This window comes from Squalius cephalus (genome assembly GCF_949319135.1).
Source record: "Squalius cephalus genome assembly, chromosome: 6".
NCBI lineage: Eukaryota > Metazoa > Chordata > Actinopteri > Cypriniformes > Leuciscidae > Squalius > Squalius cephalus.
In genome coordinates, this window is record NC_137127.1 from 9,703,578 (window position 1) to 9,726,958 (window position 23,381).

Consider the following 23,381-nt stretch of genomic DNA (forward strand, 5'->3'; position numbering starts at 1 on the left):
ATTTTAACCCTACCAGTTTACTTCACACTCTTAGTAAGACTACTAACACTCATTTAGTAGACATGTAGGTGCAATGTTACTTAGTCATCAGAATGTGTCAAAGGGACCATCAAAATGCGAAACCAAAATTTCTGGTGTTAAATGTGGCATGTGTGAGCACATCTCTCTTGGAAGCTGATAACTGCAGGAGGCATAACTTAAAGCTGACATTGTTTGAGTGAATCATTGCTCTGTTAGGTTTGTTCAAAGAGCATATCTGGAAAAATAGTCACCCTAGTGAAGAGGAAAAAATAAATGGTTTTCAATTGTTGGGTTAAAGCAAAACAAAACAAAAAATCCAAGTTGGGAAATTACTATTTTATTTGTATTTATTTTATATGCCAAAGGCTGTTTATCCAAGCATACTCTGCATTTTGGCACACATTCATTTGTCAGTTGGAAGGTAGTTAAATGAGGCAGATGCCAACATGTTTTACCCTCATGGTGTAATTAAGGACTTAATATGAATTTAATATTACTGTAATTTAATACTAGCCTACTATTATTAATAATTATATTGTACAAATGTATATATAATTTAATTTATATATTATATAAAGTTTATATTATTATTAAAACATTATATTAAATATTTAAATGGTATTATTGTACAATGTTACTAGGCCTACCATGATTTTTAGACATTATATAGGCTTAGTTACCATGATATATCAAGTATATCGGACACTGTATCTTCACCGTCATGTTTCAGTCAAATGGATTTCCAAGTAATCTTACAGAAATTGTGCATGACTTGATCTCGCTGATATTAACGTATTGCAATTTGTAAACAGAAACATCTGAATAAAGTTCTATCGAGGCTCTAGTCGCGGGTGTTTTTGGGAAAAAACGGTTTGAACCAATCAGCGCTCGCTCTCACAGGAACCCGGGAGTTCACGAGGGGGGATGTGTTTAGCATAGCGGCTAAAGTGAAATCATTCTGTTATAGCCGCTATAAGAATACACATTCAGCGAGGTGGGTTGTTACATATGCGTTAACTAATTAACTATTTAATAGCTTGTTAATTGTAGTCGCATTTGACAGGTGTCTGTTTGGGACACGTTTACCGACAGCACCTCATGTCAAGTTAGCCTGCTAGCAAGTGACAGTCATTTCTATTGACTACAGTTAGCCTATTACACAAGCTAAACAACCATGACATTCATTCAATGTAGTACTTATATTGTGTTATCTATCTATCACGAATATTCGTCCCAGTTATGCTAAAAGAATAAATGCGAATGTATGTATATCATGTCACTGACTTACCTAAGTAATCATGAAAATTATATATATTTTCAACAAAAATCCCACAGTTACTACTGTAAAATCATGATAAATGAACCTGGAGTCTCTTTCAAACTGTAGGGTTATCAATGTAAAAAGCTTTCAGTATTATAGTGATGACAAGAACTAGTATCTGATAATCTGCTGGGTGTTACTTTTACTTCTATAGTAACTGATATACTGAATACAAATGATGTGCATATCACCATGTGTAACAGGCATACTGCTCTTGTTTTGCTGTCAGGTGGAACAGGTGCTGGATATGGATACTGAGGGCTTCGGGGAACTCCTGCAGCAGGCAGAACAGCTCGCAGCAGAGACCGAGGCCGTGTCCGAGCTGCCCCATGTCGAGCGAAACCTACAGGAGATCCAGCAGGCAGGAGAGCGACTACGGTCCCGCACTCTCACCAGAACCTCTCAAGACACAGCTGATGTAAAAGCGTGAGTTTTCAGTTTGATGTGTTCAAATGCAATTAAAAGTCATGCCAATTCATATAAAGTAATTTAAAAAAAGCATACTCTTTAAAATGGTGTCAATTTTTTTTTTTTTACTTCAGCTCCATCCTCCTGGGCTCTCGTGGTCTTGACATCTTCCATATCTCCCAGCGTCTTGAAAGTCTCAGTGCAGCCACTACATTTGAGCCTCTTGAGCCAGTCAAGGACACAGATATTCAGGTTAGTAGGTGTTTTGTTTGGGTGGGAGGCTGTTCATAGTTGCGTTTATACTTTATACCTCCCCATTGCATCCCATGAGATGCAGCTGTGTTATGTCATTTATTTAGCTACTGCTTAAATTGTTTAAACTGTAGCATTTGTTGTTATCAAAGTGCACTAATTTTCTGGATGTACACTACAATTTAAAATAACTTATATACACCAAGTTCTAAAGTTTGGGGTCGGTAAGATTTTTAAAGGCTTTTTAAAGAAGTGTCTTATGCTCACCAAGGCTGCACCAAGGCTGCATTAAGCAAATCAGCATAATAGAGTGATTTCTGAAGAATCATGTGAATATTTAAAAATATTGAATTACAAAAACATTTTTAAATTGTAATACTATTTTACAATATTATATAACAATATTGTAAAATAGTATTACAATTTAAAAATGTTTTTGTAATTCAATATTTTTAAATATTCACATGATTCTTCAGAAATCACTCTATTATGCTGATTTGCTTAATTTTTATTTAAGTTGATCTTCTTAAAGGCACAATATCTAAGATTTTTAGATTAAAATATCCAAAAACCACTAGAACAATGTTATATTTTGTTGACTTGTGTACTTGCATTATTCCAAACGTTTCCAACAATGTATAGCTCAACACGGTTAGTCTTATCCCAGGTGAAAAAGACATACTGTTAAATGTATTAAAAATGCATTAAAGTATATTTGTATTGTACTAAAAACATACTCAAGTACATTTTTTATATATTTAATAGTACGTTTCACCTGGGATTGTTTGAATCACTTGTTTTCTTGATTTACCTAGAATAGCCTACAATGTTTGTACCATGCCTCAGAGACAACACTATTTTGTCAAGTGGCTAACAAGGCATAATCATAAAGAGCTTTCTCCATCACACATTATATTTAAAAATTAACATGTCATTTAGCAACACAAGTCATCCAGTTTTTATTAATATGATATTCTAATATCGATCTAGATTACTGCAAAGTGCACCAAGTGTCTCATAGCAGCCACCGAGCGAACGCATTATAATATAACTTTCAACACTCTCAAATGTATTTAGTATGATTGTTTTCAGCATAAGCATAATAAAAGCACCGCTGGACTCAATGCCGGTGTGTATCGCAGGTCTCTCTCATTAGCATTCGCTCCAGCCCTGCTTCATACCACAGTAACGATAATAAAACTTTAATACATTAGCTCATCCATGAACATGATTTCTGCCCGAGTCCGTTGGATTGTTCTCCATCGGTGAAGGTGAAGATGACAACTCCCATGAATCCACGCTAATTCACGGCATCATAAAGCTACGCCTTTGTTTTGAATAAGCGACCTCTAGCGGCCTAAATTACATGTTGTGCCTTTAAGTAGCATTTCTTATGATTATCAATGTTTAAAACAGTGCTGCTCAATATTTTTGTGGAAACCACGATAATTTTTTTTCAGGATTCTTGGAAAAATAGAAAGTTCAAAAGAAAAGCATTTAAGAGCAGCAAATAAGTGGAAACCAGCCGTTTCAAAAAATTGCCTTGCAAAGTACAGTTTGCTTGAATATTGTGTTGTGATGGAGTTTTAGTGATTTAGTGGGTTTTTTTTTTTTTTTTACATAGAAAACCAAGTTACTATCTTTCGATATGATCAGAAGGCAACAGTGTAGCATTTCTCGTTTTATATTCTATATTTTATAGTCTGAATCTGTCATTGTCCTCCTTTTTCTCATTTTAAAACATGTATGGGTAGTAAAATCAAGCTTTACACCACCATTTGATACAAGTTTACATGGACATCATATACATATCATGACTAAATTGCTAGCCTGGTCTGATTATTTTTTTTAAATATATTTTAATAAGTTGTACTCATTTTTGTGCTGTATTGTCTGTAAGTTATCAGATACCTAGTTAATTTCACTTTTAAAGGTGCTTTCAGATGCCTTTTTTTAAAACTTCAGTCTGTAATTGTTAATGTAATATATGCTCCCTTTACTTTAAATCACTTCAATTTGAAACCATCTGCTGTGCATGTAAAGGATTCTATTTTTAAAAAAGAGATCCTAATATTTTTGCTTTTAATATTTTATTGCCAGCAATTTTATGTGTAACTTAACATGCATTACTTCAGACTTCATTGTCACATGATCTTTCAGAAATCATTCTGACAGGCCGATGCTGATTTGGTGCTCAAGAAGTATTTTTTCATTATTATCAATATTGAAAACAATTGTACTGCTTAATATTTTTGTGGAAACCATGATAAAGTCTGACATATTCTTTTATGAATAGAAAGTTCCAAAGAACAGCATTTATTTTAAATTGAATTTTCTTTTAACATTATAAATGTCTTTACTGTCACTTTTGATTAATTGAATGCATCCTTGCTGAACAGAAGCAATTCATTCATTTCTTTAAAAGAAATCTGACTGTCCTGAAACTTTTTTGTTGGTAGTGTTTGGTTTTTGTTATTGCTTTCCCTAGTGATGTACTCTGCATCGACTTAGGGTAATAATTTGATGAGACATTCCGCATCACTGCCTCAGTAGAAGCCAAATAAACATTTAAACAATCTCCACACTCAGCCCATTTATAATTAGCACTATGCTGTTGCCTTTAGAGCTTGAGAGACAGGATGAGTCTAATGGGTTTTGGACAGTCCATGTGTATGCGTCTATCTTCATGGCAACAGGTTTTCCTGCTATTCATGTTTTTGTACATTATCATTGCTCCTTAGTGCAACTTTTCTTGTGTGTGTACCATACCCCATGCATTTCCTGCTGTTTATTTTGATTTGGGAATTTGTGGATGGTAACCTTTGGGAATTATATAGTTCATGCTGTGTGAATTGATTATATGTGTTTGCTAAGGCATGACTTTGCTGTAGCAATGAGTTACAATTGAATTCAGCTTCATCTGTAATAGTAAGACAGTCATGATGACCAAGAGGCGTGACGTGGCAAAACTTGAGTCAGGCAATGCATTGTGTAATTCTTTAAACCTTTTACAAACAAACATTGAAATTACACAGCCAAGAGCATTACAGCGTAATAAAGAGTTTAGTGTTTTTGCTGACTGCTGCCTTTGTAAATCAAAAGAAATAAATGTAAAAGAGGAAAATTAATTTTTTTATGTTTATTACTTCATGAAACTTAACAATGGTTACTACGCCCCCCTGTGGATGTTGTTGATACCAGAGGATTGTTCAAATCATGCATATTTCCAATCCATGTTTGTTATTCTGTTCTGGTACACAAAGCACCTGAAGACAAATAGAGCATGTGGGTTCAGAACGGGACAGAAGGGTGATGTTTATGGTGACCGCATTGTGATGCTACAGCTTTAGTGAATTATAGTGAGCTCACTAGAGCCGGGAATCAGCAGTCAAGTCAACACTGAGCTGGCAAACCACATGAAATTAAAGTTGGAGACCTCTTTGTGGCTTTTGTCCATGTCTGCACACCTCATAGCATTGTGAGCTGCTAAGCTTAAATTAGTCTGTTTGGTGGGATGTTTACTGCATAAGTGGAAAATGTTTGTACTTTTCCAGTGTGTATACATTTAATGCTGCAAACCAGTGACATAAATGTATTTACACAAAATCACAGGAAGTAATATATCATCACATACTTGAATGCTGAAGTGGATTTTGGATAAACTAAAGCCCATTTCTTGGGGCTTCATCCATCATCAAATAATAATAATAATAATAATTAATAATTACATTTATATAGCGCTTTTCTCTGCACTCAAAGCGCTTTACATAGAAGGGGGGAATCTCCTTAACCACCACTATGTGCAGCATCCACCTGGATGATGCGACGGCAGCCATATTGCGCAAGAACACACACCAGATTATTGGTAGAGAGGAGACAGAGTGATGAAGCCAATTAGTGTATATATATGGGGATGATTAGGAGGCCATGATGGACAGAGGCCACTGGGCAGATTTGGCCAGGATTGGGATTTTTTGTGACAACAGAGAGTCAGGACCGCGGTTTTACGTCTCATCGAAAGGACGGTGCTTGTTACAGGATAGTGTCCCCATCACTATACTGGGGCGTTAGGACCCACACAGACCACAGGGTGAGCACCTCCTGCTGGCCTCGCTAACACCTCTTCCTGCAGCAACCTGGTTTTCCCAGAAGGTCTCCCATCTAGGTACTAACCAGGCTCAACCCTGCTTAGCTTCCAGTCTTGGGCTTCAGGGTGATATGGCTGCTGGCTATGTAAGATCATGACTAACATCGTCTTTAATGATTTCTAGCTGTGGCTGCAACTGATTTTTATTGTTACTTTTGAGACATTTGTTATGTGTGTTAAAGTTTTGGTAAATAATTTAATCATTATTGGGAAAGATGTCAGTTTTACTTTGTTATTCCGATTTTTTGACACATTCTGTTAAAATATCCCTCAGTTAATTTGTCTTAAAAAAATAATATAAAGACTAAACAGTAGTAGATTTGCTATGTGCATTTCTCAGTTATAAAATATATTCCTTATTTCTCAAAGTGCTTCAGTTTGAGAGGAAGCTACTTGTATTGATTGTTTTAAGTTTTAAAGTGAGTCATTGTAATAAACGGCATCTTAATATTATTGACAATGCTAAATGATGTCCAGTATAATATGAGTTAAAAGGAGCACTTTTGTGGTTTTATGTCGATGAAGAGGTACTATAAGTCTTACTGAAAGGACACTATGTCTTACTGAAGGGCTTCAATAAATTGGGAAACATGGATCTAAACTGGTGATTATCTTTAAATTATCCAAATCTATGGCCTATTTTCAATGCTGTCAAAGACGAGTCACAACCGTAGTGCACAGATTTTGACTGTTTTTCAGAATCAAAAGATATTTAGAATTTTTGAACAATCACACAGCCACACCCATTAAATGTCCAGGAGACGTTTAACAGATTATGTTCTGATAATAGCAATTGGATGATGTTGCTTCTTTCCATAAAGGATAAACATATTCTCGTCTGTTCGAATGTTATAGACACTCATTGAGAATTGGCTGTTGACTCATCAAGTGCTGTAATGATCTACTTGGTTTTTGCTTCCTGAAGGTTCGAAACCATCTACCCCCACCCATCTTTTCCTCTGCTTATCTCTTCTCTCCTTCTCTTTTTCACTGTCTCTATCCCTCCCCTTACTCTCTTTTTTTTGTCAGACATATTTTTGTGGTGGGCCTGCCAGAGTGCGGCTCGACTCTTACTGGAAGTGCACTTACTGCCTGGCACTTTCCTCACCTCCCTCCCTGCCCGAATGTATGTGTGTGTGTGTGGCTGACAATCTCTTTAGCATTTTCAGTACAACTCTGATTGACTCTAAGGGCTATGAGATTTAATATCTTCCTTTTGTCGAACTTGTGTAACTGCTCTTCCATTTATCATCATCTTCATTCTCATTATGTATCGCCGCCGTCTCAATCTCCTATTGAAAAGACATTCAGAATCACATTAAACGTGCTGCTGAATAAAACAAAGATGCTGCAGGTGCCATGCTCAGAATTGCATCAGTACAATTGTGCCGAGATATCCAGATGTGTATCGACCCTGCGAGGTGGCGGCAAAGTGTAAATTGTATATTGTGCGTGCTCCATAAGGCTGCCGAGCTGCCTGCCTGAAGACAAAGGAAATGCTTGCTGCTGATGAGGCGTAGTCTCTTGCCTTTCTCTCGCCTTCTGCGTTTGTGTGTGTGTGGGCAAATGTGCAGCCTTCTGTAACCCACGTTTCCTTTATAAAAGCTAAATAAAATCTTTTTTTTTAAGGCACAAACTCGATTTAGGTGCCTATGTCCTGTAGTCAAAAAGGCAAACGCCTTAAATGACAGACTGAAAGCAGGAGATGCTTTACCCGAGCAAAATGGCGCCGAAACCGGCGATGCATCGCATCTTTTTCTTTAACTCTCACTTCAACTTACTTCCATCTTTCCTGCACCATACCTTCTCACTAGAGTGTGTTATCTAAGCACACAATGGTAGGTGTGGGATAAGTGCAAATAGCTCTACATGTGGAGTCTGATCTCTGGTCAGTGCACTCTGTTCATTAACTAAACATGACTCTTAAGAGGATTATTAGCCCAGTTTCTGGACAGGATGTCGAAATCCATCAGGAGAGTGTGTGTGTGGGGGGGGATCCATTACCATAATTGCATTGCGCTAGCAGAAGTGGAAAAAGGAAGGATGCAGAGATGTTTTAAAAAGGAAGAAATGAGTGAGAGTGAACGAGGAGGCTGGCAGGGATGCTGGAGGAGAGATGAGGAGGAGGGGTGGACGGCTGATGGTAAACAGGCACACGGATCAGGTTGAATAATGACTTCTCCTCAGATTCCCCCCCGTGTCTCTGGGCTGACTTGGTACGCTCCGCCTCCGACAATAAAGCAGCCCACTGTAACCCTGCTCGTGGCTCATATCTAGGTTCAGACCACTGGGCCGCCTTGAGGTAAAGAAGAGTGCATGTGGCTGACAGAGTGGGCCTCTGGTAAAAGAGGTCAGGAACGCCCCAGAAATGCACTGGTCCGCTTCTACAGAACGAAGAAGATGGAGAGAGCACGAGCAGGGGACGGGCACACCGCTCCTAGACAGTTTCACCTCCCAGCAGCACTTTCCCAGCAGGTTAAACCAGAGCATGAGTGAGTATCACCTACACGCACATGCATTCAACACCTCGCTATAGGCTACCACATGCGTCTCAGTCAGTCGGTTTAACCAGGAAAATGAGACGATCGCCTTCTCCGAAGGGATGATGAAGATGGCGAGGAGGATGATGATGAAGGCTTGTCTGTCACACAGGAAGTGGTTGGGTTAGGGTGGGGTTCCTTCACTGCTTATTGTGCTGAAGTAAATGAAAGAAAAGAAAAAGAGAGGGATGTGTAGATATAGAGGGGGTGTTTTGTTTAAATCAACTGCCGTGGGTTTGGTTGGCGTATGTATGCATGCATGTCTTTTGTCCATCTCTTGAATTCGATGCCAATCCATGTCATATTTTCTGCTATATGCTCCTGCTATTTTCACTTGACTTCTCAATCTGTGATGGTCAATATCAGTGCATTGCGTTATACCTGATTTCAAAATATAAATGCATCCAAAAGAATGTGTGTGCATCATGAACATGTATGTATTTTATATGTTGCATTCATTACTATGGCTTTATTGAGTATATATGTATGTATTTCATATTGTAATGACGTTTTTTTGCCTGTAATGATGCACCGTTTTTATCTCTATCAAACTCGCTCAATATTCGCTGTGCTTTGAATCTTCCAGAAATCCACAATGCTTAATTGTAGGGGATATGATAACCTTCCCTTTCAGCATATGAGATCTGCACTTTGTCTAGCTGCTTTTATGCCAGCCTTTAGTCACGCATTTATTTCACCGTGGTCAGATGATTCAAAATGTGCATCAGAAGATATGTGAATCTTTGGTATAAATTGCACATCTGATCTCCTCTGAGAACTTTAATTCGATGTGACTAATAATGGGTTAAAATGACATATGCAATGACACGCATCACAGTATGTATTAAGCATGTTCTCAGTTTAGGCATGACCCAAATGCATCCATTTAATATGTTCCTTTTGTCAGTTAGTGGGTCTTGGGTACTTGATGCAGAGCATGGATTCCTGAAGGGGGCACTGTTCTGTAGCTAGCGGTTGGAGGCACAGTGACTGAGCAAGAAATAATGCTGCTAAGTACGAAATGTTGGCTGCTCCCACACCTTAAACCCCCACCCACTTTCCATCTCTGTATCCATTAGCTCGGCTTGTTCGTTCAGATGTGTCATTTAGACGTTGCGTTCCCCAAATCAGAATAAATCAATCCTCATTTACAGCTGTCAGTCAAAGTGTGGATGGGGTGATGGGGGTCGTGCGATCTCAGAGGGGGGAGGAAAGAAGTGAGGAATCATCGGGGGGGAGGGGGGGGAGTCAGGATTCAACTCTGTACTTAACACTTGGATAAGAGAGGAGTCAAGGATTTAATGATGGGGTCAAGGAAACATCTCGAAAATCAATGTAGTGTCATGTTTTTTACGACATTACCGTATTCAGTAAAAATCAATGGAAAATGTACTTGATGCTTTTTCAACTCCATCTATGTTACAATAATAAAAGCAGATGAGTGCAGGTTCCAGTTCAGAGGTCACGTTTCTCTCCATCCTTCAATATTGGCTTTTTAGCGATCTAATGATCCTCCAAACCCATCAGAACTAGCTTTCCCCTTCCATCAGTACCACTCCCTATCCCAGCCCCCACTCAATGTGTGTGTGTGTGTGTTGCACGCCATTCCAGTGACTTCTCTGTCCTCAAGATCAGCTGCTGGATCTTTCTGTTCTGTGTTTAATCAAAATGAATGCGGGTATGTGTGTGTGAGTGTTCGTTACCCTGGTGTACATCAAAAACGAGTGCTTGTAATGCATCCATACAGGTTGTTCGAGCTGCACACTCGTCATCTAGTCAGAAAATGTAGCTTGTGTATCCGTGGAGGCTACTGATGTGTGCGTTTTCCATCTGTGATCGAACAAAGATGACGTTTTAGATGATGATGGTCCATAATTAGATATAAGCAGCTGTTAGCTTAATGATTTGCGGTGGGGAACATTCAAATCAGGCTTGTCTCTGGTTTTGTCAGTGTCATAGAGATTGGTCCAAAAAGTCTAGATATGTGGAAACCAAGCAGTTTGAACCACATTTTCCAAACCCGTCCATGAACTTCTGTGTGTAGAACTGTGGTTTGCACGAATGTGGGGTGTCTTAAATGCACAGTACTTTTTGTACACTCAAGAACGTATTGAACCAAAGCTTTGCTGAACCAGCTCTGACCAGTCGAGAGCCGCCATTTTGGGTGAGCGATCTCGCATAGGGTCATTTCTAAGCACATTTTTAGCAGTTATTTCAATAATGATGCCAATTCTCCATCTCTAGCCTGTGGTGCTTGCGTCTTAGAGGAAGTATGGAGGGAATGAGAGAGAAAGGGAGAGAGGGCGTGTGCTCTGCATGCAGAAAAGGGGAAAGTAGGTTGCAGTACGTTTAACCTCCATGCCGTGTCTCTTGTTCCAGGGCTTTCTCAAGAACGAGAGAGACAATGCACTGCTGTCAGCCATCGAGGAATCACGCCGCAGGGTGAGTGTCTTCCTTCACTACTTTTCATTTATTTTCTTAGTCAGTCAAATTATGCCTTTATGTCCATTGGAGAGAAAAGGAACGTGATTTTTAGCAAAATTAAACCTCAGTGTAACTATATCCCGTATTGTCCAGACATTTCGAATCTGCACTATTCATCTGACAGCTCCTTTAAAACCGTCTCCTTCCGAGGGTCACTCTTTCTGTTTCAGACCAAATCCCCTTTTCCCCTTATTGCCTCTTCAGCCACTGTCAGCAAGGTAAAAACAGGCCCTTTCAGCTGTTATTACGGTATCAATCTCTCAGCAGCAGAGAGCTCAGGTCAATATCCATCCATCCTCTCAGTCTAGTCATCAAACCTCTCAGGAGGAGGAATGTCAGCAAAGAGACGGGAGAGGATAATTTGCTCACCAAAGAGGAGGTGTTAACCAGTGACCCAGATGACCTGCATGTGACAAAATGTCGCTGGTTAAAGTTTTGGGTCCTCAAGCACTACAGTAAAATGTATGTCCATCACAGATAGGGTCAAAAGCTTTTAGACAACTTTTGCTGATATATATATATTTCTTACAGGCCAAAACTGTTTTGCATGATTTATATTTATTTAAAAAAAATAATGGCACCTGTCTGGAAAAACATGACAACTCATCTTGATTTAGTTCCTCATATTTTTATCATTGTGGCTTAATGGGAGGAATATTCCACATATTTGTTGCCGCATGGAGAGCTGGGCAGAAATTAGGCTAGACGTTTTAGAAGTAGAAGTTTTCTTAAGCAGACCATTTATGTGTTTTTGAATCTTGCACGTGACTTACATCAGCAAGTGTCAGACAATAGTTCTTAAAATTCGACATAAACTGCAGTTCCTAATAAAGTTACCATCCAACTGGCAAGTACTTTATTCACACTACTCTCCAAAGCCAATTTTCTTTGTCAGTTTTCTTTCTTTATTTTATTTCTGTGTTCATTTTGGACCCCAAGTGAGAATGGAGTAAACTGCAGGATGATTAATGGCTTTTTTGACCCAGCAAAATCATCTGAAGAACAGTTAGTTCCTGAAGTGCTTATAAAGCCATGCGCTATTATTTCCCACCCTAAAACAAAAAGCCCCTATGCGTCTTTTCCTCTCTGAATTTTACCTGATTCACATTAACTTCTGCACATTGAACTGATATTATCTCACTCCCTCCCTCATTAAGCTTGATTCCAAAATCTCTTCCTCCAGAGTTCAGAAGCCTTTTTAATTAGAACGCTTGCAATTATCACACGTCGATCCGCCGGGACTGAGAAAAATAGACGAAAGGTCTTCGGATTCAATCAGGGTATGGGCTAAATCGGTAGTAGGCGTGAAGACAGACCCAGATAGCGGCACAGTTCCATTAGCGAGGCCTCCGCGCATCCAGGCTTTTGCGGGCCAGACCCAGTTTGAGTCTCCCCAGGCCCAGCTCTCGTTCCTTGTCCCTCGGAGGTGGGATTGGGGGAGGGGTGAAGATAGTGGTGCCCGTTAGCGCTTATTGTTCACAGCATGCTTCCCAGATCCAGGCTGCTCCCTTCTTACTCCACTAGCTATTTTTAATGCGTCACATGTTGGGTAACCTATATATTCACTGAAGGCTTTATAGTTTCACTCATTTGGCTCTCTATCATCACATGTAGTCTGTTTTTCATGTGTGATTTGTACCTCGTTCCCTCGATTTTACTCGTTCTGTCCTTCTCGCAGACGTTTCTGTTGGCGGAGGAGTACCACAGAGACTCTATGTTGGTGCAGTGGGAGCAGGTGAAGCAGAGAGTGTTGCACACCCTGCTGGGAGCTGGAGAGGATGCACTGGACTTCAGCCAGGAAGTGGAGGTCTGAGGAACATCACGCCACATAAAGCACAATACACACACAGGACAGATATGACATAGATAGCTCCTTTGTATTATATATATATATATACACATTCATAATATCACACACTCACCTCATGTGACGTGTTCATGAAGCACAAATTTTCTTATAGCATCTAAGGAGCTTGTTCAGATCTGTTGCTGTGATACGGCCAGCCTGTGGCTACGTTTGGCCTGGATCTGAGAGTTAGTGAAATCTTATCTGGCAAGAGCTTTTCTAGTAGTTCTTTTCAGACAAGGACATTTAGACCTGATTGTCTTTTTATTGATTGTCTTTAAATGATATATATATATATGAAGAGTTCAGATGCAAAAGCCTCTAAGTGCCATCTGAAATTTTCTTCTAGTATGATTATTTTTATCAAGTTTGTTAATTTAAGTCCAATAATTTCACTTAAATGGCAATGCATATTACCTATTAATTGTCATATAGGTAAAATTACTTAACTTAAATATACAAGGTTTATAAAAATGATCATTCTAGAAGAAAATTTCAGATGGCACTTAGAGGCTTTTGCATCTGAACTCTTCATATATATATATATATATATATATATATATATATATATATATATATATATATATATATATATATATATATATATAATATTAGTACATATTAATAAAAACTATAGTGGGAGAGTGAGAGAGTTATCTATACATATATACTGATATTTTATATAACATTATTAATTGCCAATAAATATGATTTTTTTTTTTCTTGTTAGCTGTGGGTATATTCATATGTGTGTATATTTTATATAGACAGAGTTGTATATGCTCTCAGCATACAAGAGGAGGAAAAAATCATGAGAATAAGATGGGATGACTAGTTGTTTTTAGAGGGTATTATTCATAAATAAAGGGTGTTTTGGCAGCACTGCTCACATCTCTGCTGTCACAAAATGGAGAGGTGAGCAAGAGGAAAGGATGTAGAAAACATCAAACATTGAAGATGACAAGCACTCCTCTTCTGAATAATATATACCCAAAAATGCATGTTTCACTTTTATGTCCTCAAGTATAACAATAGTCTGTCTACGGCAAATAGTGACAGTCTTTTTGAGATCGTCGAAACCTCAGAATATGCTTTTGTCTTTCCTTTTATTGTCCTATAAAGGATTCGAGAAGAGTGTTGTGTTTGTGTGTATATTGTGTATTTTGCTCTAGGAGATTTTTGACTGCTGTCCTGCTGCTTTAATTATTAAACAGCAGTTAAATTTTCCATGTGTGACCTGCTGTTCTCTTCCTATGCCAGGAGCTCACTCTTCCTTGTACCACCAGCCTGAGTCGCCCCTCCCTGCTAGATAGTCACACAAACTACAACGCCTCAGTGGCTTTCTTGCCAGGCTGTTCATGGAATTTGCTACTAGGGAGTGTGTGTGCGCGCGTGTGTGTGTATGAGTGTCTTTGAAAATAATTTCAATTAAATCACCATATGCTTTATCAATGTGAAATCTTTCTAAATGTGATTTATTTTTTTCTTTAGAATGGGTTGGATACAATTATGTCCACGTACAAAATTTAAGGTTTTCGTATGTGTGTGTGTCTCTCTGTATATTCACAGTACTGAGCTGTGTGCTCTCAAGCGTGAGTTATGTTCTTAACAATAGCTTCACGCTACATTGGTCGCTGCATTTAGATTAAAACAACTCTCCGAGATAAACGCAGCTTGTGCACTTGTCAAACCCACGCTTTTAGAGGCACATATGCACACCTACACATGTAGAGAATATTAATACGGTCTTGTTGTGTAGACATCCTTGTTTATGCCTTAACGACTGTTGCTATGTGCCCCACAGCCCAGTTTCGTGAGCGAGGTCGCAGTTCCAGGACGCAGTGCACTGGACAGTGTGGAAGTTGCCTACAGCCGACAGGTTTGTAGAAAGCCACACATATACAAAATAAATATAGTGATAAATAAAAATAAAACAAAAATGTTTTAAATATATACTGTATCTATAAATAAGTAATTTGCTATTTCTATTTATTTATTTGTATGTATATACATTTAAAAAATATAAAAATATATCTGTTATATATTTTAAGAAATCATTTTAATACATAATATTAAAAAAATATAAAAATATATTAAAGCTTTAGCGTATGATTATTAAGCATGAAATCAGTCATCTAAACATTATAATTTACAGTAGAAATGTTAACTCTCCAGAATTTTGAAACATCACATAGAAAGAACAAACTGGCCGACGGCAATTTAATCACTAATAAATCATGCAGACATGTTGAAAATAAACGAGTGGCTCATAGTTACTCAGAGTACCTTGTCATTTAGTTCAGCTTAGCTTTTCTCTTGGTCCGTGATCTAGACACAAGAATAAATGTGTTTTGTTTTGCGAGCCTAGCTCGATTGATCTATAAGATTGATTGGCTGGATGATGGCATGATGGGTAAGCTCCCAATCTATCCATAAAGGGGAGGGCCGTTTCTCACTCTCTTCTCCTTTGTTCTCCTTTTTTATTATCAGATCTCTCATCTATTTCCTTTGTCTTTTTTTCTCTAATCATGTGTCGCCACATCGCCTGCGGAGTCATCTTTCTAGTCTTAGCACTCTTTTTTGAAGACCTTCTAAACATTTTTATCCTGTTTGTTTTGTTTTTCATCGTCCTTCATTTCACCTCCAGATCATAGTGGATCCAGCTGCCCAGAGCTTGGCCTTAGACAGCAATCAGTCTTTGACCATCATTCTCAATTTGCATTTTTCCTCTTTCTTTTAGATCTACGTCTTCAATGAGAAGATAGTAAATGGGCATCTTCAGCCCAACCTGGGAGATCTCTGTGCATCAGTGGCCGAAAGCCTGGATGATAAGGTATATCACATTTGGCTTCTGCATGTGTGTTCTTAACTGTGCATTTCATCTCAGAAATTTCGGGAAGCGATTGCATTAATAGTGAAGTTGTTTGTGCGTGTGTTTGTAGAACGTTTCAGACATGTGGCTCATGGTGAAGCAGATGACAGACGTTTTGTTGGTGCCGGCAAAGGACACTCTGAAGAGTCGAGTGTCTGTGGACATGCAGATGGCCTTCGTCAGACAAGCTCTACAGTTCCTGGAGAACAGGTGAAAGAAAGGAAATGAAGCTTGCTCTTTGATTAGAGAGATAATATTGAAAAAATTGCACATTTTATTCAATTCACATTTATTTGTATAGTGCTTTTCACAATACACATCGTTTCAAAGCAGCTTTACAGAAAATGCATGAGTCCACATTACAATTTAGAGTGATCTGTTATCAGAAGTAACTGTCTAAGATATGTATTTCAGAAATGTACATATACAAAATCACAGTTAGCTAAGAATATATTAATTTAAACAATGTAATAATTTAAGGCAGAAACAATGAGCTCATTGAAGTTCATTGAGCTCATCAGTGTACAATTGTACAGTTTACTCTTAAAGACTTCGAGTTTATTGTGGAAATTGTTTGTATGATTCTGCAGTTACACTAAATGTTAAATGCTTTTGAAATAAGTCACAGACTTTTTTTAAAAATAATTTAATATTTTTCTATTTTTTTTTATGTAATTTATTTCTGTGATGGCATGAATTATCTGAATAAGCTGAATTATCATTACTCTAGTCTTCAGTGTCACATGATCCTTCAGAAATCATTCTAATATGCTGATTTGGTGCTCAAGAAATATGTCTTATTATCAATGTTGAAAACAGTTGTGCTGTTTAATATTTTAGTGAAAACCGTGATCCATTTTTGTCAGGATTCTTTGATGAATAGAAACAGAACAGATTTTGTTTAGAATAGAAATCTTTTGTAACATTATAAATGCCTTTACTGTTACTTTTGATCAATTTAATGCAGAAGTGCCTTTTCAATTGTATTGTATGTTTAGGGTTCCTATGGTCCTTGAAAACCTGAAAATATCAGGGATTTCTCACCCACATAGTCCATCACTTGAAAAGTCATGGAAATTAATTAAAAAATGTCATGAAAATTTTTGAATATCGATTTTATGCTGTATACATTTCATCTGCTTGATTTTGCTCTTGTGTAGATTAAAGCGTGCTTACAGGCCGTAGAGATTTCAGTTTGTGCACCAATCATTCTTTTAAGCCAATGCTTGTGTCTCTCTTCTACAGCTATAAAAATTACACCATGGTCACCGTTTTTGGGAATCTGCACCAGGCTCAGTTGGGTGGTGTACCTGGCACTTATCAGCTCGTATGCAGCTTCCTAAACATCAAGCTGCCGACCCCGCTGCCAGGCATGCAGGTACTGCAGCAAAACGTGTCCACACCGCACAGCACAGGCAGCACTACATCATACAGATTAGACGCCATCACTGCAGATACTCTCGAGCGAACTGCTCTGAGTGTGGCTTCCGTAGTTTAGATAACAGCAGTGGATTCTCCCTGCATGGGCTAATAAGCTGCTTATTTCAGACTTGAAAGTAAAAAGGGGGTAAATGGACGCAGTGTGACCCGAGGATAAACCTTGCTGTGCGTGCATGTGTGTAACAGGACGGCGAGGTGGAGGGACATTCAGTGTGGGCTCTGATCTATTTCTGCCTGCGTTGTGGAGACCTGTCTGCCGCCATGCAGGTGGTGAACAGGGCACAGCATCAGCTGGGAGACTTTAAGATCTGGTTTCAGGAGTACATGAACAGCCCCGACCGACGGTGAGAACGCACATACGCACACCCCAAAAACTAGATCACATCCTAAGAGAACTATTTCTCCTCTGCTTTTGGTAACTACTTCTCTCTGGTATGCTTGACCCAGCTTGCTCCCTTTTTGTATCTCATGCATAAGTTTATCTTAAAACTGAATAATTCAGTAAATCCGTTTTATAGTTCTTCATAAATTTACTCAACTGCATTGTTCTTCTCAGTTTGTCTCCAGCCACAGAGAATAAACTACGACTTCATTACCGACGTGTGCTGAGGAACAGCGCAGACCCCTACAAGCGTGCAGTCTACTGCCTCATCGGTAAATGCGACATCGCCGACAATCATGGAGAAGTGGCCGATAAGACCGAGGATTACCTGTGGCTCAAGGTCAGATATAGTCACTGATCGTATATCAGAGTGTACGTTAGTAAGTTATCTTTTACTGATGAGTTTAGTTGATCAGTTTTTGAGTCGTGTTCTGTGTCTCTACCAGCTGAATCAAGTGTGTTTTGATGAGGACGGTAGCAGCTCCCCTCAGGACAGAATGACTCTGGCACAACTTCAGAAACAGCTACTGGAGGACTACGGTGAGACCCACAGTCATCATTATATTTACTTATCCAAACATAATTACATAATTATTCAAAAATATTTAACAGCTGTTCTGTGACGGGCAGGATTCAACTAGATTCGATCAGATTCAGAGAAAAAGAATTATGAAAACTGGGATCAGATTGGTCAAAATTTGTTAGTGACAAGGGGACCATTTCTGTAAAACTGGATTAATCAGACTACACTAGTTATAATATTACAGTTACAAAAATATGTTGTCAATATGTCTTAATGCATTGGGAGAGGGATCTCAACTCTATAAATCAAGTGGCCTCTGGCAATGTGCAAAACTCAGGTCAAATTATTCCATAAAGCCAATAAATCTTCCCACTTATCTTTTAGATTCACTCCAGTCCTAAAGGAAGAGATTTAATTGGGCATGTGAAAGACTAGGAAGTTAGTCAGTATGCAAAACCCCCCTATTCAGTCTCTGCCAGTGTGCCTAGCCCAGATAAAAGTGTATGTCATTGTGCTGTTTTCTCATGGCTTAAACTTCTCCTCGCCCAGTTTTAAAAAGGCATCCGCTTAGTTTCTTCCACCTGCCTGATGAGTCAGTCTTATCTCTCCAGCACTCCTGCAGTACACCACATTAAAGACTCCCTCTATTGCTGATAAGACTCCTTCACTCCCAGCTGCGCTGCCACTACGCTCCATGCAAAGTCACAGCAGGTCTTTTCAATGCTGCTTTAAGACGTCAGTTTTAATGGCAATTTAAATAAGAGGGGATTATTTCAACTCATGCAAATGGAAATGAAACAGCCTATTTAAGCACTTCACAGCTGAGGAAGATTTATGTGGAACCTATTACTCGCTTAAAGAAGCATTCGAATTCCTTAAGTTACAAATCCTTATTGGCTGCATGTGCACATTTCCAATATGTGGTTTATATTGTTTTGTAAGTGGTTTTGGATTATCCCAAATGTCCATGAATGTGTTCATAAAGGTGTGTGGCATTATTTGAATTGTTTTCTGCAGGTGAGTCCCATTTCTCAGCCAGCCACCAGCCATTCCTGTACTTCCAGGTGCTTTTCCTGACGGCACAGTTTGAGGCGGCCATAGCGTTCCTTTTCCGAGTGGAGCGTCTGCGCAGCCATGCAGTTCACGTAGCTCTGGTGCTGTACGAACTCAAACTGCTGCTCAAATCATCAGGCCAGAGCGCACAACTCTGTAAGTGTTGATCATTGAGGGACAACTCTAAATTGTATCTAGTTTCTGTTCTAAGGAGTTTTCTGGTCTCTTCTCAGTGAGTCAAGAGGCTGGAGATCCTCCAATGGTGCGAAGGCTGAACTTCATCAGGCTGCTTATGCTCTACACCCGCAAGTTTGAGTCCACTGACCCACGAGAGGCTCTACAGTACTTCTACTTCCTCCGGTAATGCTCATCCTAACCCCAGCTGATGCTATTGGGTCATCTGGGGTAACATACTGTAAGAGCTGATCTCAAATCAGTCAGTTTGAACAGCTGTCGAGCAAATCTATACTTCATTATACCAAACCTGTTCTGAAATCACCTTGTGTCCTGTTTGATGAGTGGCTGAACTGTAAGTCATGACTTTTTCCCTGAAAATTCTGAGCGGAAATCCCTCTCTGAGAAGAGATTAATGTGTCATGAATAACTCAGAACCTTCCACGAATGATCCATGAATAATTAAACCTGTTCCATGCACACTGTGAATTCGATGCTAACTTGCCCCATTGTTTTAAGAGACCTCACAGCCACGGGAAACAGTTGATCTTCTAAAGGTCTTTTATCTCTGGGTTTCCGTGCGCATCACAAAGCGAGCACGTTCATTCGCAGGTCAAAGTGATTTTGTGCTACAAATGGCATAATTGCTGTACTGCACCGAGTGAAAACTAAATCGCTGTTCTCTGATTGGCCATAGGAATGAGAAGGACAGTCAAGGAGAAAACATGTTCATGCGCTGTGTCAGCGAGCTAGTCATCGAGAGTCGGGAGGTAAGAAGCGTGTACGAGCTCATTGGAGGAAGAGTTTCTGCATACTAATTGCTGTTATCATTACATAATTTCTGTCAATTCTTAACTCTCTTCCTGTAGTTTGATATGCTTCTTGGAAGACTCGAAAAAGATGGAAGCAGAAAGGTATGTTGGAGGCTTTTGTTGTTATATCACCTGACTAGCAGACAGCGAACGTGCCACTTCTTTCTCTGTAACACATTGATTTTGCTTTATATTTGGTTCATTCATCCGTGCAGGGTTGTGTAGAATGTGCTTTTGTCTCTGAGGTCTTTACAACACAGTCTGGCCTTTCATGCTCAAAGCCATTTTGACAACACCATTGTGCATTCAAAGTCCTCTGCTCTAAGCAGTGCTTGTTTGAATCCCTTCAGCCCGGCGTGATTGACAAGTTTGCCGGAGACACGCGGGCCATCATTACCAAGGTAGCCTCGGAGGCCGAGAACAAGGGATTGTTTGAGGAGGCCGTCAAACTGTACGAGTTAGCCAAGGTAAGATATGCTGTGATGTGCCATTGGGTTTATTAGTCTAGTGAAGATTTTGTGCCTAAAATATCTTTTCTTTCCTGCATCAGAACTCTGATAAGGTCCTGGAGCTGATGAACAAACTGCTGAGTCCAGTTATTGCTCAAGTCAGCGAGCCCCAGTCCAACAAAGAGCGACTCAAAAACATGGCAGTGGCTATTGCTGAAAGGTACGTATTTTGTACACAGACCTCTACAGATTATGGAAGCTAAAAAAAAAGTTCCCAGTTACGACTATTTATCGCAATTAGACTTTGTTCCTTGTAATAGTGATTTAGTCGCCAATTGCGACTTTATTTCTTATTTTATCTCACAATTACATTCTTTTTTTTTACAGGCTTTCATTAGTAGCCTCCATCTAAATGGTGCATTATGGGTTTTATGGTCTTGTAGTTTCAATGAACACCTTTTGTTTGTTTGAGCACAGGTACCGTACCAACGGTATAGCTGGGGAGAAGTCTGTGGACAGCACATTCTACCTGCTTCTGGACCTCATGACGTTCTTTGATGAGTACCACGCCGGCCACATAGACCGAGCCTACGATGTAAGTCACCAATAAGACCCCTGCTGACCTTGGGCCCATGCTGCTAGTGCTAGGCATCTGACTAATCTATATTTTTGTGCCATTCTGTGTCAGGTTATTGAGAGGCTAAAGTTGGTTCCCTTAAGTCAAGACAGTGTTGAGGAGCGAGTCGCGGCCTTCAGAAACTTCAGTGATGAGGTAAGAGATCATCTTGCATTAGCATAAATTGCCCACTTGCTGTTATCTCAAATGCTTCAAAAATATTTTGTGAAAAATTGTGTTTATTTTAAAGAGACCTTAATTCACATGACATTCTCTCCATTATGTCCTAATATTTCCAGGTCAGACATAATTTGTCAGAGGTTCTTCTGGCCACGATGAATATCCTGTTCACTCAGTATAAGCGTCTAAAGGGGGCTGCAGCAGGCACACCAGGAAGACCACAGCGTACCCTAGAGGACAGAGACACGGTAAGATGTATTCTCTAAGATAACAGTTATTGCTTATTCAACGATAAAACTAATCCTAAGACCATTATTCACTGGACATTTGACACACACTGTGACAATACATGTTAATCCTGATTAGCTCTTCTCAAGTGTGTGTGTGTTTCTCTGTAGCTGCTGCGCAGTCAAGCCCGAGCTCTGATCACGTTTGCGGGAATGATTCCGTATCGGATGGCTGGAGATACCAATGCCAGACTGGTTCAGATGGAGGTCCTAATGAACTGAAACACCCCACCCCACCCTTCTCTTGCAACTCTCCTTTATTGTCCTCATTCCACCATTATTTTGTCAACTTATATTTGTATTTTTTCCATGATTTGAAATAAAAAAAAACATTAAGTTCAGTTTTGTTTCAATTTAATTTTTTATCATAAACCTCATTTTTACTTTGACGTGACGTTATTGTTTTGTCCTGCATTTTCTGTTATAGTTTATTACATCTCAGTTGCTATGATTTTTTTAAAAGCCCTATCAAATATACAATTATCTCTCATGACATCCAATATCAAGCAATCAATTTGCACATCTCATGGAGATTATATTCTTTATTATATTAGTATCAGTGAGATTATTCACTTTGGTAGATTTGGTTGCAAACACAGATTATTGTACTATACATACAGGGTTCTCACAGTCCTGGAAATATTAGGGAATTCTGTTTTCCAGGCCTGGAAATGGCATGGAATTTAATTAAGACAAATTTCAATAGTGAATATACATTTTTCTAGTTATACATTCCTCTCAAATATTGTATTTATTTATATTGCTCTTCATTAGAGGTTATAAATATTGGTAACACTTTATTTTACACTTTACATGTACTTACTATATTAATAACAGTAAATGATGCATAATTACATGCAACTAACCCTAACCATATAGTAAGTACATGTTGTTTTTTAATATCACTCAGTACTTAAGTATACAATTACACTGTAACAAAGGCACCTTAAAATAAAGTGCAACCAAATATTTATTTTAAGGGAACACTTTACAATAAATTCCCATTAATGCATTAACTAACAATGAGCAATACATTTGTTACAGTATTTATTTCATCTAATGTTAGTAAAAACTTAGTTCATGTTAGTTCAGGTCCATTCAATAATATTAACAGATACAACTTTTTTATTTTAATAATGTATTGAAATGAATTATTCTTTTATTGAATGCTTTAGAAGTATTTTTCATTTTTAGTTCGTTATCTAAAGTACTTTTTTTTGCCTTTGTTTTGGTTCGCTCACACTTTATTCATGTAATGTATGTTGTGTAACACAATCCTACTGTACAAGTGTCCGGGCGGTCAGGGAAGGGTTTAACTCTCTCAGAGAGTTCTGAGAGCAGGGGGGTGTGTGTGTGTGTGTGTGTGTGTGTGACATTGATTCTCTCAGCAGATGCTGGGTTATGGAGGAAATGCCCATAGAGCACACAGATGGACGTGTTGGCTTCGTCACGGCCGGCTGCAGTGTCTGCTTCAGCTCCCTCGAAACTCTGCTTTGCATTTGTAACCATTAGCATCTGGAGCTAAATATTCCAGTGCACTGTCATAAGGTGTCAAGGTGCAGGATTCACAATAA

General features: G+C 38.9%; 1 protein-coding gene across 1 annotated transcript; it reads left to right on the forward strand.

Annotated features, from left to right (window-relative positions):
* The first annotated feature begins 912 nt into the window (after window positions 1-912).
* On the forward strand, window positions 913-22,200 carry nup93 (nucleoporin 93). Its single transcript, XM_079874622.1, has 22 exons — window positions 913-1,015; window positions 1,572-1,768; window positions 1,885-2,002; window positions 11,069-11,131; window positions 12,852-12,980; window positions 14,824-14,898; window positions 15,760-15,852; window positions 15,962-16,101; window positions 17,137-17,269; window positions 17,518-17,675; window positions 17,888-18,053; window positions 18,160-18,253; window positions 19,254-19,445; window positions 19,523-19,649; window positions 20,161-20,233; window positions 20,333-20,377; window positions 20,626-20,742; window positions 20,826-20,944; window positions 21,202-21,319; window positions 21,413-21,496; window positions 21,640-21,768; window positions 21,919-22,200. The coding sequence occupies exons 2-22, from the start codon at window positions 1,590-1,592 to the stop codon at window positions 22,027-22,029; spliced, it is 2,463 nt and encodes an 820-aa protein (XP_079730748.1). The 5' UTR covers window positions 913-1,015; window positions 1,572-1,589; the 3' UTR covers window positions 22,030-22,200.
* The last annotated feature ends 1,181 nt before the right edge of the window (window positions 22,201-23,381 follow it).